We start from the raw sequence: 16,635 nt of genomic DNA on the forward strand, positions 1-16,635 counted from the left end.
TTTTATTGAGACAGGATCTCACTATGTTGCCCAGGCTGGTTTTGAACTCCTGGGCTCAAGTGATCCTCCCACCTCGGCCTCCCAAATTGCTGTGATTACAGGCATTGAGCCATGCCTAGTCACCTTTGGTCTTGTAATTGATTTTACTTGCTAAATATTTTTAAGGTTGATTTAGCACACATGGGGAGGTGGGCTTTAAGCTAATCGGGAATATTTTAGAATTATAGCAGAGCTTTATAGCAGGATTTCTCAACCTCAGCACTATTGACATTTTGGACCAGACAATTTTTTGTTGTGGATGTCCTGTGCAGTATAGGATGTTTATCACATCTGTAGAAGTCAGTGATACCTCCAGGTGTGACAACCAGAACTGTTGAGAAATTGCCAAATGTGCCCTCTGAAGTGAAATTATCCCCAGTTGAGAACCACTGATTCCCTCATGACTCAAACTTTTCCTCTTCTTGTGGAGACTACAAGTATCTTTTTTTGTTCGTTTTACTGAGGAAGGAAAAATAAGATGCTAGACAATAAACTTGTTTTGGGAGTCAAGAGATCTCAGAAATATTCTGGTTAACATTTTTCTTACGTTGTTCTTCTCCCTTAGTTTTATAGCCTGTTCTTCTTAGCTTAAGTTGAAGTCGGTATTTTCCTAAACAGCTTAAGTTGAAGTAGGTATTTTCCTAAACGACTGGTCTATTTGTGGTTCTTTTTCTTCTTCTTTCTTTCTTTTTTTTTTGAGACGGGAATTTTGCTCTGTCGCGCAGGCTGGAGTGCAGTGGCGCAAACTCTGCCTCCCGGGTTCACGCCATTCTCCTGCCTCAGCCTCCTGAGTAGCTGGGACTATAGGCACCCGCCACCACACCTGGTTAATTTTTGGTATTTTTAGAGAGGCAGGGTTTCACCGTGTTAGCCAGGATGGTCTCGATCTCCTGATCTCATGATCCGCCTGCCTCGGCCTCCCAAAGTGCTGGGATTACAGATGTGAGCCACCGCACCCGGCCTTTTTTTTTTTTTTTTAAAGAGACGTCTCATTTTGGCTAGCTCACTGCAACCTTGAGCTCCATGGCTCAAGCAATCCTCCTACCTGAGCTTTCCGAATAGCTGGGACTATAGGTGTGCACCACAATGCCGTCCCCTCCCCTCCTTTTTTCTTTTCTTTTCTTTTCTTTCTTTTCTTTCTTTGTTTCACTATATTTCCTAGGCTGATCTTGGGGCCTCAAATGATCTTCTTGCCTCAGCCTCCTAAGGTGCTGGGATTACAGGCCTGAGCCACCATGCCTGGCCCGTTATTTTCCTTTGATAATACTATGTTTAAGTTCTGTTTGTTTAAAAATAGACCCAGTGCCATCCCCAAACAAGAGACTGCCTTGTTGCAGGATCCCTCTTCTATATCCCAGGGAAGCAAGCTTTTCAGGGATGGTGACTTCCCAGGATCTGGCCTCAGAGTTTTCAGTCATTCTTCATTTTTTCATTGACACATTACCTTCATGGTGCTCTGTTATTTTAGCATAGCACCTCCAGCTATCTATGTAATGGTTCAGAAAGACTGTTATTTTTTACTTCTCCATTTTTGAGGAAGCAAAGTTCTTTCTGATTAGATTCCTAGTCCATTAATCAGTTCTAAACTGAAACTTCCTTTGACTAAGTTACTAAATCTTGGCTCAAGTTAATTTCCTAGATTTTTCAATAAATATATACTGAATGAATGAATTTGTTATAGGACTCTCTCATAAGGTTTTCTTTTCTTGTGTCATTTATGTGAATAGATGAATTCTATGGGAGGTTGCTTATTGCTTTAAGTATGACAGTTGGGAAATTCCCTGTCTTATGGCATTGTGGCTTACACTAATCATCTCTTTCAGTTTTTTTTATCCTCTTTGCCTTTAATTTTCTGCAAAATAACTCCCTGGAGCTACTACATGAATCTCTCTATCCTTATGGAACCTTCTTCCTCTCTCCTTCACATTGCTGCTAGAATAGTGGATAAATAAATAAAAATTTGGCTCTGTTACTTCCCTTCAACCTGCTTTTCTGATATTTAAGAAAATGGGCCTGGTACAGTGGCTCATGCCTGTAATCCCAACACTTTGGGAGGCCAAGGTGGGTGGATTGTTTGAGCCCAGGAGTTCAAGCCAGCCTGGGCAACGGGGTGAGACCCCATCTCTACAAAAACATAAAAATTAGCCAGGCATGGTAGTGTGTGCCTGTGGTCCCAGCTACTCAAGAGGCTGAGATGCGCAGATTGATTGAGCCCAGGAGGTCGAGACTGCAGTGAGCTGTGATCGTGCCACTGTACTATAGCCTGGGCAACAGTGACACCCTGTCTGAATTTAAAAATGGGAAAGAAAGAAAATGTTGTTACTTTGGAATGAGCATTATTATGACTCTTCTGAAGAGTGGCAAAATCACTCCAGAGAGTTTCCTTGGGAAGTCTAAATGATACCAAGTGAAGATATTCTTGTAAATGGTATTACCTCACAAAAGACTTGTTGCAATTTTATATTCATTTCTTAAATTTTAAAATTTGAGTAATGATTTATTTTACTCTTGAATTTTTTCAACAGGCTAAAAATACCTCCTGATTGCACTACTGAATTAAACCATCATGCATATTTGTTTCTCCAAAGCACCTTTGACAAGCATGATTTGGTAAGCCTTTAGCTGTAATTTTCCATAATATATAGCAAAATATTTTTCAGTGAATGATATAACTCTGTTCCCTGAGCTATGGGATGTGTATGTCACATAGCCAAAAACTGCTTAACCTGTCTAAGTAAAATTCACAAAAATATTTTCTGCTGTTTACCTTTGTTGTTTTCTCAAGATGAAAATGTCTAATTTCTAATAGACTCTCTTATTGGTTTTCTTATATACACGTGAGGAATTTTCTTGATAAAATGTAAAATTTCTTGTTACTTGTTAAGTAGTTTTAAAAAGCATAGCTTTACTAGATTGGGGGACTTTTGTGTTGGAAATTAGTATCTTAGCTATCTAAACATTATGTATCCTTGTGTTTCTTCAGGATAGAGACTGTGCTTTGTCACCTGATGAGCTTAAAGATTTATTTAAAGTTTTCCCTTACATACCTTGGGGGCCAGATGTGAATAATACAGTTTGTACCAATGAGAGAGGCTGGATAACCTACCAGGGATTCCTTTCCCAGTGGACGTAAGTATAGAGCTCACCTCTTTCCTCTAGAGTTGCAAATAGTTTAAAGTTATTATGTATTACATTTGTTACTTTGTAAGCTTGTAAGACCTTATGAAATGCTTCAATCATAATTGCCTCTAAGCAAGATTAGCTGCTGATATCTCTAAGATGAACTATAAATGTTCTATAAATTTATCAGGAAGGGACTGTTTTCTTTTGGATGATGTATTTTTAGTAGAGACAGGGTTTCACCATGTTGGCCAGGCTGGTCTCGAACTTCTGGCCTCAAGTGATCTGCCCGCTTCAGCCTCCCAAAGTGCTGGGATTACAGGCATGAGCTACCACGCCTAGCCTTTAATGAACTCTTAGTAAGATTTTGTGAGGATTTGTCTACAACCTAGTTATAGCATGGTAGTTATTATACCTAGGGTATTAAGGGAATCTTCTGGTCTTGCATAGTGACATAATTGCTTTAGCCTTAACTGACTCAACATTAGGATCTTTTCTTTTTTCAAATATGTAAGAAAGGCTAATTTCAGATTATTTTTGCACCTTTGTCACTTTTTTTTTTTTTTGAAACAGAATTTCGCTCTTGTTGCCCAGGCTGGAATGCAATGGTGTGATCTCAGCTCACTGCAACCTCAGCCTCCCGGATTCAAGCGATTCTCCTACCTCAGCCTCCCGAGTAGCTGGGATTACAGGCATGTGCCACCACACCTGGCTAATTGTGTATTTTTAGTAGAGACGGGATTTCTCCATGTTGGTCAGGCTGGTCTGGAACTCCTGACCTCAGGTGATCTACCCACTTCAGCCTCCCAAAGTGCTGGGATTACAGTCATGAGCCACTGTGCCTGGCCACCTTTGTCACTTTTTCATGTGTGTTTTATTAAGTCCTCAACTGGCTAATATTTGAAAATATATTAACTTTATATTAACTTGGAAAGTAGATCATGTAAAATATCCCCACTCTATCACGATTTTACCAGCCACTCACTGCTTATCTTTGTGGCCTTGGTGTTTCTGGGCAGATGGAGTAGAGAGAGGAATTTCCCGCCATCTTGCATTCTTCTCCCTTTTCTTCTCTGCTTTAAGAACGGCAGTGTAGGGCCAGGCAACGTGGCTCATACCTATAATCCTAGCACTTTGGGAGGCCAAGGCGGATGGATCACTTGAGATCAGGAGTTCGAGACCAGCCTAGGCAACATGGCGAAACCCTGTCTCTACTAAAACATTTTTTAAAATTAAAAAATAAATTAGCCAGGCTTGGGGGCACATGCCTGTAGTCCCAGCTACTTGGGGGGCTGATGCAGGAAGATCACTTGCACCCAGGGGGTTGAGGCTACAGTGAGCCGTGTTTGTGCCATTGCACTCTAGCGTGGATGACAAAGTAAGACTCTGTCTTTCAAAAAAAAAAAGAATGGCAGTGTAGGAAAAACTATGGTTGGGCACATAGGAAATTAAAGTAGTCTAGACAAAAATTATCTAGGTGTGGTGCATAAAGTTTTTTAGCTATTGGATTTTTTCCCATAAATATTCATTTAGGAATTTTCACATTTTAAATTCTTTTCTTTCATAGGCTCACAACTTATTTAGATGTACAGCGGTGCCTAGAGTATTTGGGCTATCTTGGCTATTCAATATTGACTGAGCAAGAGTCTCAAGCTTCAGCTATTACAGGTAAGTATCTAGATACTGTTCAGCTCATGATTAGAGATTTGCACTCCATTTTCAAACGTAACAAAGAGTAAGAATAAATTCATCTTCATTAGTCTTCCATCTACACTCGATTAGTTTTCCTTGTGATCTGATCATTTCTTTTGTGTTGAGGTGTTTGATTTTACTGTTTATGAAAAGAAAGGAAGAGTAGAGACTTAGCTTCAAGTCTACTCCCTGGGGTTACTCCACTGATGAAAATGAAGAAGAGCTACGGGCATTAAAGGATTTACCAGTTGATCTTGCATTTTAATTTTCTTTAAACATTAAAAATAATGCCTATTAACTGTTTTCTGTATTAATACAGCTTTCACAAATCTTGTAATGTAAACCAGGCATTCTTGCCAAGGAATGTGCACCACTTAAAGTAAACCAAATGTATGGAAATAGCAAGTTAAGGAACTGATCATTTCAAGAGTTTCTTATATCCCTGTTGGTGGAAAATGTGCCATATCTTACGGGAAGCCCTAGCACAAGAAGACAGCCTTTCTTAAATTGACAGAGCAGGTACCCTTTAAAATACTTAACCAATTAGACAGTATTTAATTCAACACCAGAAAATAAGAAAATAGTCACTAGCCAGCCATGAGGTTCTTTCACTCAGCACATTGTTTACATCTTTCTGTATCAGTAAGTATACTTTATATATCTTAATGTTAATAATGTGTCACAATATGGATGTTCTGTAACTTATTTAACTATCCCATAATTATATATTTTTATCATTTTTGGTTTTTTTCTACTATCACTAGTATCTCTGGTGAGGTCTGTAGTTCAGTCTTCAGGTATAGCCTAAGGAGGTTGTTGGTTTTTTTGTTGTTGTTGTTTGAGACAGAGTCTCTCTCTGTCACCAAGCTGGAGTGCAGTGACGAGATCTTGGCTCACTGCAACCTCCGCCTCCTGGGTTCAAGCGATTCACTTGCCTCAGCCTCCCAAATAGCTGGGACTACAGGCATGTGCCACCATGCCCAGCTGATTTTTGTATTTTTAGTGGAGATGGGGTTTCACCATGTTGGCCAGGATGGTCTCAATCTCTTGACCTTGCAATCTGCCCACCCTGGCCTCCCACCGTTCTGGGATTACAGGTGTGAGCCACCGCGCCAGGCTCTAAGGAGGTCTCTTTACCTCAGGAAGGGTTACCTGCTGTCCTGATGATACAGCATTGTTTTCTGGCATGCCTCTTTTACAGTTTACATTTGAAAGGATGGCTAACCCCAAAGTGTGTGTCCCTTTTCCTTTTATGGATCCAGCTCCAAGAGAGTGCAGATTTGAAATAGCATCTTTTAGTTTATAATATGTGACAGTTTATCACAGAAAAAATTAGATGGAATATAATGTTGGCTATATTCTTAGTAATTTTCATTCATTTGTAGGATATTTTCCTTATGAAAATACACTATTTTATGATGAAATAAATGTTTGGTTACATGACATTCACATTCCAGTCAACTTTCAGAAATGCATTTTTCCACTAACTGGGGCCCTTCTGCATTCTATGTACTTCATTCACATACAGCTTGACTGTCATACAATGTGTTTGTTTATAGATCAACTACTTCATAAAAATGATAAGCAGCAATGCCCTATTTTGCAAAAGGTGGAATGGAGGCTCATTGAATCTAAGTGGTATATATTTAGTGGGTTTTTATTATTATTATTATTTTTAGTAACAAGAGATAAAAAGATAGACCTGCAGAAAAAACAAACTCAAAGAAATGTGTTCAGATGTAATGTAATTGGAGTGAAAAACTGTGGGAAAAGTGGAGTTCTTCAGGCTCTTCTTGGAAGAAACTTAATGGTGAGAGTTCTTGTAAAATACAATTTTATCCAACAAATTTTTATATTTACAAGTTTATATGTTTTCGTAGCCACTGACATTTTTAGATAATTAGTAGAACTCAATGGCCTATATTAGTCAAGTACAGTCTAAATGTAACAATAATCCTGTTGAACTGTCTTTATCTTTGTTTCATTGATATTAGCTCGTTCATTTGTCTTTTTTTAACCAGTGTTTAAATGGGCATTAAACGACTATAGATGTGAAAGCACCTAACACAGTTCTTGACATGAAGGAAATGCACAGTAAATATTTTGAATTGAATATTGTTATCTAGTTCTTACTACTCCCTTGAGTAAGAAGAAGAAGACATATTTCTTTTCTTCTTCTTCTTTTTTTTTTTTCTTTTGAGGCAAGGTGTTGTTCTGTTGGCTAGACTGGAGTTCAGTGACGTGATCATGGCTCACTGCAGCCTCAGCCATCTGGGCTTAGGTGATCCTCCCAGCTCAGCCCCCAGAGCAGCTGGGACTACAGGCGTGAACCACCAGGCCCAGCTAATTTTTGTATTTTTAGTAGAGATGGGGTTTTGCCATGTTGCCCAGGGTGGTCTTGAACTCCTGAGCTCAAGTGATCCTCCCACCTTGGCCTCCCAAAGTGCTGAGATTACAGGCATGTGCCACCACACCCTGCCGACATATTTCTAGGTGGGTATTCATCTCGATCAGACCAAATTATAGTATAATGAAGATTGCCAGCAGGTGGCTCTAGAATATACTTGCAGTAATAGGGATAGTTTCCTTCCTTTTTAGCTACTGCTTGTACTTTATGCAGAACAAATACATCTTTTTATTTTAGGTCTTAAGAACTAAGAAACATAAAATCAGTATCTCCTTTATACTGATAAGTAGTACACAGTGTAGGGAAGAATGCCCTTTTATTTATAACACACCTGCACATATACACAGAGGTGTTTGTGTATTGTTGAAAACTAGTTACTGCAGATATTGAGATTTTTGGTGTTCTGTTTTCAGAGGCAGAAGAAAATTCGTGAAGATCATAAATCCTACTATGCGATTAACACTGTTTATGTATATGGACAAGAGAAATACTTGTTGGTAAGAAATTCTGTGGCACACAAAAATTTCTAATTATTGGGTACATTTTAAAATGGCTCTTTGAAAACAAATTGGCTTCAATTGAATGACGCTATATAGAACTTGTGTGTGATTTTTTTTTATATATATATTTCTTTAGAAAATTATAAAATTTTTTAATAATTTCTTTAGAGACAGAGTCTTAACTATGTTGTCCTGGCTAGCTCTTGGGCTCAAGGGATCTCCCACCTCAGCCTCCCAAGGAGCTGGGACTACAGGCATGTGCCACCAAGCTTGATTTTATTTTTTTTCATCTGGTTTATTCATTAGAATTTTAAGTCTTTTGGCTGGGCGCGGTGGCTCATGCCTGTAATCCCAGCACTTTGGGAGGCCAGGGCAGGTGGAGCACCTGAAGTCAGGAGTTCAAGACCAGCCTGACCAACATGGAAAAACCCCGTCTCTACTAAAAATACAAAATTAGCCGGGCATGGTGGCTCATGCCTGTAATCCCAGCTACTCGGGAGGCTGAGGCAGGAGAATCGCTTGAACCCGGGAGGCAGAGGTTGTGGTGAGCTGAGATAATGCCATTGCACTCCTGCCTGGGCAGCAAGAGCGAAACTCCATCTCCAGGGGGAAAAAAAAAAGAATTTTAAGTCTTTTTATCTATGTGATAATTGCATAGGTATAGATATAAATAAAAATTCATCTATTGGTACGCTTAATTGCACATTAGCTATACCACAATAAGAAAGTGGAAAAAAACGGGCCAGGTGTGGTGGCTCACACTACCTAAGACTGGGTAATTTATAAGGAAAAGAGGTTTAGGCCAGGCGCAGTAGCTCATGCCTGTAATCCCGACACTTTGGGAGGCTGAGTCAGGTGGATCACCTGAGGTCAGGAGTTCGAGACCAGCCTGGCCAACATGGTGAAAGCTTGTCTCTACTAAAAATGCAAAAATTAGCTGGGCATGGTGGCACGTGCCTGTAATCCCAGGTACTTAGGAGGCTGAGGCAGGAGAATTGCGTGAACCTGGGAGGCGGAGGTTGCAGTGAGCCAAGATTGTACCACTGCGTTCCAGCCTGGGCGACAAAGTGAGACTCCACCTCAAAAACAAAAACAAAAAAGGTGAAAAAAATGAACTCCCCTTTTACTTTCTTCTACTTCTATTTTTTTTTTTTTTTTTTACTTTAAGTTCTGGGATACTTGTGCAGGTTTGTTGCATAGGTCAACCCATCATCTAGGTTTTCAGACCCACATGCACTAGGTATTTGTCCTAATGCTCTCCCTTCCCTTGCCCCTCAGCCCCGGACAGGCCCTGGTGTGTGATGTGCCCCTCCCTGTATCCATGTATTCTCATTGTTCAACTCCCACTTATGAGTGAGAACATGCAGTGTTTGGTTTTCTGTTCCTGTGTTAGTTTGCTGAGAATGATGGCTTCCAACTTCATCCATGTCTCTGCAAAGGACATGAACTCCTTATTTATGGCTGCATACTTCTATTTTTTAAAAAATTATTTCCTGTACTATTGACTAGAAATTAATATGAAAATCCTGCTAATGCTTGGTAGTTTACCTATAATCTGAATCAAGTTTATTTAGCAAGGAAGGGAATATTTAACAAATATGTTAGCCTTAAAAATGTATAGGCTACTCTAGGCACACTGCCTGTGGGTTAGCCCTGCTCTGCAAGTAGCAATAAAATCAAACAAACAATAAAAAAAGTACAAAAGAAGGGCTGAAAAGATACCATGAAATACAGTAGAAGGACGGTTATATGGGCCGGGTGTGGTGGCTCACACCTGTAATCCCAGCAAACTTTGGGAGGCCGAGGCGGGTGGATCACCCCAGCCTGACCAACATGGAGAAACCCTATCCCGGCCTAGTCTCAAACTCCTGGGCTTAAGCGGTTTGCCCACCTCAGTCTCCCAAAGTGCTGAGATTACAGGTGTGAGCCACAGTGCCCATCCCTGAATTTTACTCTTGTTGGAGATCATTATATCATAGATGGAATATTTAAGAAATTTTATAATAAACACCAAAGAGTGGCAGTGAAACAGAGCAAAATGACCTTACTGTAAAGAGTTATTTGCTTTTTGTTTTTGATTAGTGGGGGAGAAGAGGTGGTGTGGTAGAAAGAAAATAGATTTGAGAATCATATCTGAGTTCAAATTTTGATTTGATAACTTCCTAGATGTGTACCATGGGCAGCTGACTTAATCTTTCTAGCCCGTCTCCTTTTCTGTAGAATGTAAACAATGCATGTAGAGGGTCTGCTGCCACACATTAGTCACTCACTAATACTAGCTGCCATTGAATCTTTTTTTTTTTTTTTTTTTTTTTTGAGACAGGGTTTCACTTCTGTCACCCAGGCTGGAGTGCAGTGGCACGATCTCGGCTCACTGTAACCTCTGCTTTCCAGGCTCAAGCGATTCTCCTGCCTTAGCCTCCCCAGTAGCTGGGACTACAGGCACATGTCAGTGTGCTTGGCTAAGCATCCACAGAATCTTAATCACCATTTTTAGTCTACAGAAACAGAAGATACTTATTTGTCTATACTTTCTACTTTTAAAAATGGCCCGAAAAGTTATGCTTAACCAGTACTTTTAAAGTTAGGAAGTCCAGGGGAGGAAGTAATAAGCTATCATGACTTAATATATCAATATTATGATACTTATATATTTCATTGTCTTTTTCTTTTACAAGTTGCATGATATCTCAGAATCGGAATTTCTAACTGAAGCTGAGATCATTTGTGATGTTGTGTGCCTGGTATATGATGTCAGCAATCCCAAATCCTTTGAATACTGTGCCAGGATTTTTAAGGTTTGTTGCTCCTACAGACTATGACTAAATGTAACTTCATATGGAGTTTTTATGGAATTGCAGTGTGGTGTTTCCTAATCACAAAAATGCAACAAAATCATGTGTGGAGCTTTTTAAAAATACATACATCTTTACCCTATCCCTAAAGGTTCTGGTTTTGTTCTAAAGTGCTAGAGTCTCAGACCTATATATTTCTAAAAGTTTTCTACATGTGATTCTGAGGTGCTTCTTGATTGAGAACTTTTGCATTAATGCAAGGTCTTCCTGGCTGTTAAAGTTACATATGTCTGCCTTCTCTCTGATGAAAAAAAAAAGAGTAGTACGTATGGATTATATATTGCCAAATATACCAAGAATAACAGCCAGAGGAAAAGGATAAACCTGAAGCTTAGAAAGTCTATCAGTCACTTAGAGATTATGAAATAGCAAAAAACTGGAAATAATCAAGATGGCTGACAATGGACGATGATTTACTGAAGATAAAATAATCTAGTGGAATATTAGACAATATTTACAAAATAAAAACAATAAATGGAAAATTAAAAATGGTTTTGAATTCTGAAGAATATGGAGGACACAGTATTACATTTTTAAGTGATTATGTCCAGCATGACTGCAACTGTACAAACACCATATGAATGCATGTGTTCAAGGACTAGAGGTGATATGAAAAAATGGAATTAGTTTTTATAGAAGAATTTAGGTGGATTTCTTCATATTTCAAAATAATGTGTGTTTAATGTGTGTTTTTAATTACATATTTTTTTAAATTATAATCTAAAGAATCAGTATAGGTCTGTTTTGTCATCCGCATTGGAAAAGTGGTCTGGGTCTTATTTATTATATGAAATTTACCTAGACCACTGCTAATCTTTGCCTTTTGGTTCATTTTTTCGCTTTGAAACTACTGTTGCTTTGCCTCTCTGGAGGAAATGTGTGGTTCACATTTAATTAAATAGTAATTTTTGAACTTATTATCAGATTTTGATTTCATTTTTTATTCCATAGCAACACTTTATGGACAGCAGAATACCTTGCTTAATCGTAGCTGCAAAGTCAGACCTGCATGAAGTTAAACAAGAATATGGTATTTCACCTACTGATTTCTGCAGGAAACACAAAATGCCTCCACCCCAAGCCTTCACTTGCAATACTGCTGATGCCCCCAGTAAGGATATCTTTGTTAAATTGACAACAATGGCCATGTATCCGTAAGTACTTGCTCTGTCTTCATTTTCATGTTGCATGGTTCATAACATTGCATGCCATTATTAGCCATGAAGGGAATATCTTTGTCACATAGGAATTGTTCAGCAACAGAAAGATACTTTGTAATGAGAAGGTACAAATGTGAGTAAATGCAAGTTTGGTTTGAATGCCTCAATAGGACAATATAAACAGTACTTCTGGCAATATTTGTATATTTTTGAGCAGGCTCTAACTATCTTAATAGGATAGTACAATAAAACACAACGCCCTACCCAGCATTAAAAAATAGTTTTACTGGAATAAAATGGGGTTGGCATCATGTTGTTTTATGCTTATAAAGCATTCTCATATGAACAAAGTTTATTTTTACATTTTTCTGTTATTGACCTTAGGTATATGAAGTTTTCTAAAATCTTTTATTAATTTATGTTGAAATTATGGGTATGCTTGAGTTCAGGATATGTCTTTTTTAAGTGCCATAAAGAGTAGTTGTAATTGGAATTTCTACTGTATAAATGTTTTACATTAAGTGTTATGAGCCACAAATTTCATGTACATTTATTATATATCTATACATGCATATGCACAAGCACATAACTGTGGTCATCTCCGTAGTTTACTAACTGCCTTAAAATTGCATGGTTCTTAATGGCATTTCCCTCAAGTAGTGTGTTTGTATAAATTCTGTTTTGTAACAAAATAGTTTTTCAGGCAGTGCGTTTCTCAGGACTTTATAGCTTATTCTACTTATTCTTATGTTAGTCTCTAAATTATTTTTCTTCTTATGAAAACTGTAGTGTAAAATAGAGTAATAATCAAACATTGCTATAAACCAAGACTGACATTTTTCAAAAAGGTGTTGATTTGTACAGATTTTTAAAGTCAGAGTTAACTTTACTGCTATTTTATTACCTAATACTTTTTTTAGATGCAACAAACCCTTGAATTTCTATTTGTATTCGAAGACAAGTCATTCCTATTATTATAGAATAACCAAAACCTTATTTATGTTTTACCTTTGCTTTAAAACTCTCATGTATGTTATCTACAGAGAGGATCATTACAGAGACAGACTCTCCCGAGACATGGGCCACACTGATAGAATAGAGAATTTGAGAAAAATCTGGGTCTTTCTAAAAACTGCTTTGTAAGTTACTTTTTCTTTATGACTTCTGTGGGATTTTGTTGATATTTTCTTAGAGAATGACCAAATCTCCTTTCTTGCCATAATTAACATTTAGTAATTATGTAGAAACGCACTGCTTGGTCAGGCTTGCTGCCTAACTGTATATTACGTTGTCTTCCTTACTACATAAATGTACTTCTTTAATCTTGTAGTTACAGTAACTGCAACTGTGTTTTTACATCTGCATTTTTAAAACATTTTATTGTAATTCTGTGTGTGTGTGTGTGTGTGTGTGTGTTATATGATAAATGTACATACATGGACCACTTGTTTATACGGTTAATCCCAAACTACTTCTCATGAAGCATCTCCCTGTTGCTAAGCATACTTTGCATCTCTCCTTTTTGGTGGGTGGAGCCTTGTGTATGTTAAAGAATCAGATTTGATTTATAAAATAACAGATGGATTCCAGTATGACAGCTGGCAGTGACTTAGTAGCAGTGATTTGTTCATCATCACAAGTCAAAAAAAAAAAGAAAAAAAAAATGAAAAAGGAATGTCTTGAGACTATACAGATTTTTTAAAAAATTAATTCTTGTTTTTCTTCATGTTGGGAATTAGGCATTATTGGAATGCTGCTAATCGCCACAACCATGCCACCGTGTGCTGTGGTCTCATCAGATCTCACAAGCTAAGCCAAGTCAGATTGGGCCAGTCCTTTGACTGAGAAGCCTATAAAAAAAATGTTCAGGTGTTACAGGAATTGATGTCATTGATTCATCAGGTGGTGCTCTTCTGAGTGGGTTCTGAACCAGTACCTCTTCATGGGTGGTGTGATGGCTTTGTATGAATGAGTGGCTCTGACCACTGAACAGTCATTGGAGACCCCCTACTTTGGTAGTTAGAGCTGAGGTGAAATGGGTTGTCCCCTGTGCCTGCACCAACTAGTACAACTCTACTCAACCAGAAAGGAGTCAAAAAGCCTCCCTAAATTTCATATCTAATTTCAATTGGATCCATTGTTGATTTTTACATCCTTACCCAGAGTTTCATACTGTCATATTTAGCTGCTGTGTTTGGATAGCAGATGAAATCAACCCTATATTTTATTTGAGTAGAAATTTATAAAGCACCTTGATTAGTTCCTTTGAGAGCCAGGGTGCTTGATGAAGTAAAGACGTTGTTGTTCACATCTTCTCAGGGTTGAATATACTTGTCTTTTGACTCATTTGTGTATTTATCATTCTTCTCCTTCCTGGTTTTCAGGCATGTGTGTATGCTGAGGGAGGAGGAGGAGGGAATGGTTATTTAAACGCTAGCAAACTTTGTCCTTTTGGTGGGTGCTTATGGCTTACTCAGTTTTTCTTTTTATTAATTTAGACAAGGGTGCCATCTATTGCTGTGCACATTTATTCCACAAAAATCCATGTAATAATAATTCCATCCCCCCTCCAAAAAAAGAAAAAGTGTCAGCTAATTTTCCCTAGATTTTCTACAGGGAGGGAGGAGGAAGCTATTACTGTTTATTATGTTTTTGGTAAATGTGGAATTCTGCACAACTTTAGCATGCCCCACACTGTCCTTTTCCTTTCTACAAAGAGTGTTGCTTATGCCTAAGTCTTTTTTTTTTTAAGTTGGCACGCCCTGACTTGTGCCATATTTGTAAGTAAGAACTCAACTCCTGTCCTTCTGTGTGTTTTCGCAGCCATGCCCGGTTACGCTGTATGTGCACCTGCAACAGGTGTACATTTTGCATCTGTCAGAACTTCCTCAACTCAGACTTGCTGCAATCTGTAAAGAACAAAATCTTCACTGCAGTTCTTAACAGGTTCTTAACTTTATTTACTGGGTACCAGGCATTCTGTTAAAATACAAAAGAAAAAAGTGGATAACTATTTATTATACAGATACTCACTACAAAGACAAGCTGACTGATGCCCAACTAACTTCCACTAAAATTCTCACTGTGATGACAATGTTTAGTTTTGGAAGCATCCTTAATAATGTTTTAAAATTAACAGGTATATTTAGAGGACTGTAAAATAAGATTTTGGATGATTTTTTTCATAAGGAAAATAAATTATCTTTCCTATTAAAAGATAATATGTATAGGGAAATTAAAATCTTTTGGCTGTGAGTTATAGAAATAATAGAAATAGATTAGGACTTTTGTAGTAAAGAAAAGACACATTGATCCTAAATGAAAGATATTATATTATACTGTACTCAGCTTACATTGAAATAATATATCTCATTAAAACCATAGTAATGCGAACAGTATTTTGGGTTTGAAAAAATATTCTATTCTTGAAACCATTTATAATTATAATCTACTTTTACTTTTAAGCACCTGGAGTGTTTATTTGAAAGAACATGGTTTCTAGACATGAGGATAATAACCAGCTTTAAGAACTCAAAGGAATATGGAAAAGGGAAAAAGATCTGTAGTACTGGTTTTTTAGGTCTTTATAATTGAACCAAAAGCATGAAGTAATCCTATAAAGTAATACGCTTTTAAGAAAGAAAGAGAAAAAAAAAAAGGATGCATATATTCCCTCAAAGCTATAATCTTGGAAGGTTGTATTCTTATTCTAATCATGCTACCTTTGTTCAAAACAGTTTTACATTTTTTGAGCATTTAAGAGCTGAATACTAATTTGTACCTGATGTCATATTTATATGCATTAGGTTTTTGAAATCATTTAAAAGTCATTGGGAGCTGGGCTGGATTAAGATGGATGATCAAGCTAAATATTCAGTTTTGGTTAGAAATGGGTCAGTTATTTGGCTCACCATTCGGACACTCACTGAGGGCTAGACTTTATATCAAATGACCATAGTTTGTATCCACCAGCAATATAGTGGATATGTCTGTGAAACAGTGAGTTTATTTCTTCTATGAGTCAGAAACTGATTTTGAAGGCATTCTAAGAGTTTCAGTGATGTTTCGAGCACTAGCAGCTCTGGAATAAGAATGCAACCATCTCAGGTGACTGCTTTGAAGGGATCACCACACTCATTTGGTGGCAAAGTTCTGCTTCTGTGCTTCAGCACCTTGTAAAGTAGTAACATAGACAGATTCTCTCATGATGACTGACAGAAAATGCAAGGCTAGTTCAAACCAAACAACACTCAGGTGCTCCAGTTTTGGGAATCGTTGAGTTGGAAGAGATTCTGGAATTCATCTGGCCTGACCTCCTGTTAGAATGCCTTCCTGCAAGCCTTCCTGAGAGAGTGCTGTTTATCTGCTGATGGCTTGCCTCATTGGAAAGCGTTTTTGCTTTTGCTTTTATTATTTTTTTTTAACTAAATGTTTTCCCTATAACTTTCTCTCTTTAGTTTTAGTTCTGCCCTTTAGAACAACATACGACTATTCTACTCCCTCTTCAACATAGCAATCCTTCAGGCATTTGAAGACGGCCATCATGTCTCCCCTAATTTTCTCTTCTCCAGGTAGAACATCCCCATTTCTTTCAGCCTTTTCTTAAATTAGATGGTTTAGTGAACTCATCATTCCTGGTTGTCTTCATCTGAAAGCCCCTTAGGTTTTCACAGTACCTCTTAAAAGGTGCCACCAAGAATAGAAAGCAGTGTTGCAGTTTTAGTGTGAGTAGTCCAGAACAGTGGGCATCTGTCTAGGGCATGAATTAACTTTTTGGCAGTCCCATCCCACTGTTGACATATATTATCTTGGGGTTAATTAAAGTCAGATGTTTTTCTTTTTTTTTTTTTTTTTTTTTTTTT

At 37.8% G+C, this 16,635-nt stretch overlaps 1 protein-coding gene across 8 annotated transcripts in view; it reads left to right on the plus strand.

Moving 5' to 3' along the window:
• The window catches only part of RHOT1 (ras homolog family member T1), an 83,491-nt gene that overhangs the window by 52,527 nt on the left and 14,329 nt on the right, over positions 1–16,635 (plus strand). For 3 of the 8 annotated variants that reach the window (XM_025362174.1, XM_025362177.1, XM_025362175.1), the window contains 7 exons: positions 2,565–2,649; positions 3,023–3,168; positions 4,727–4,827; positions 6,531–6,661; positions 7,672–7,755; positions 10,437–10,556; positions 11,565–11,767. In XM_025362174.1, the coding sequence (XP_025217959.1) occupies positions 2,565–2,649; positions 3,023–3,168; positions 4,727–4,827; positions 6,531–6,661; positions 7,672–7,755; positions 10,437–10,556; positions 11,565–11,767 (870 nt within the window). Of the gene's footprint in view, positions 1–2,564; positions 2,650–3,022; positions 3,169–4,726; positions 4,828–6,530; positions 6,662–7,671; positions 7,756–10,436; positions 10,557–11,564; positions 11,768–12,816; positions 12,913–14,596; positions 14,720–16,635 lie in introns of all 8 variants that reach the window. The other 5 variants (XR_003116201.1, XM_025362173.1, XM_025362172.1 and 2 more) reach the window with 3 other exon arrangements.

This window comes from Theropithecus gelada, chromosome 16 (assembly GCF_003255815.1).
Source record: "Theropithecus gelada isolate Dixy chromosome 16, Tgel_1.0, whole genome shotgun sequence".
Lineage (NCBI taxonomy): Eukaryota > Metazoa > Chordata > Mammalia > Primates > Cercopithecidae > Theropithecus > Theropithecus gelada.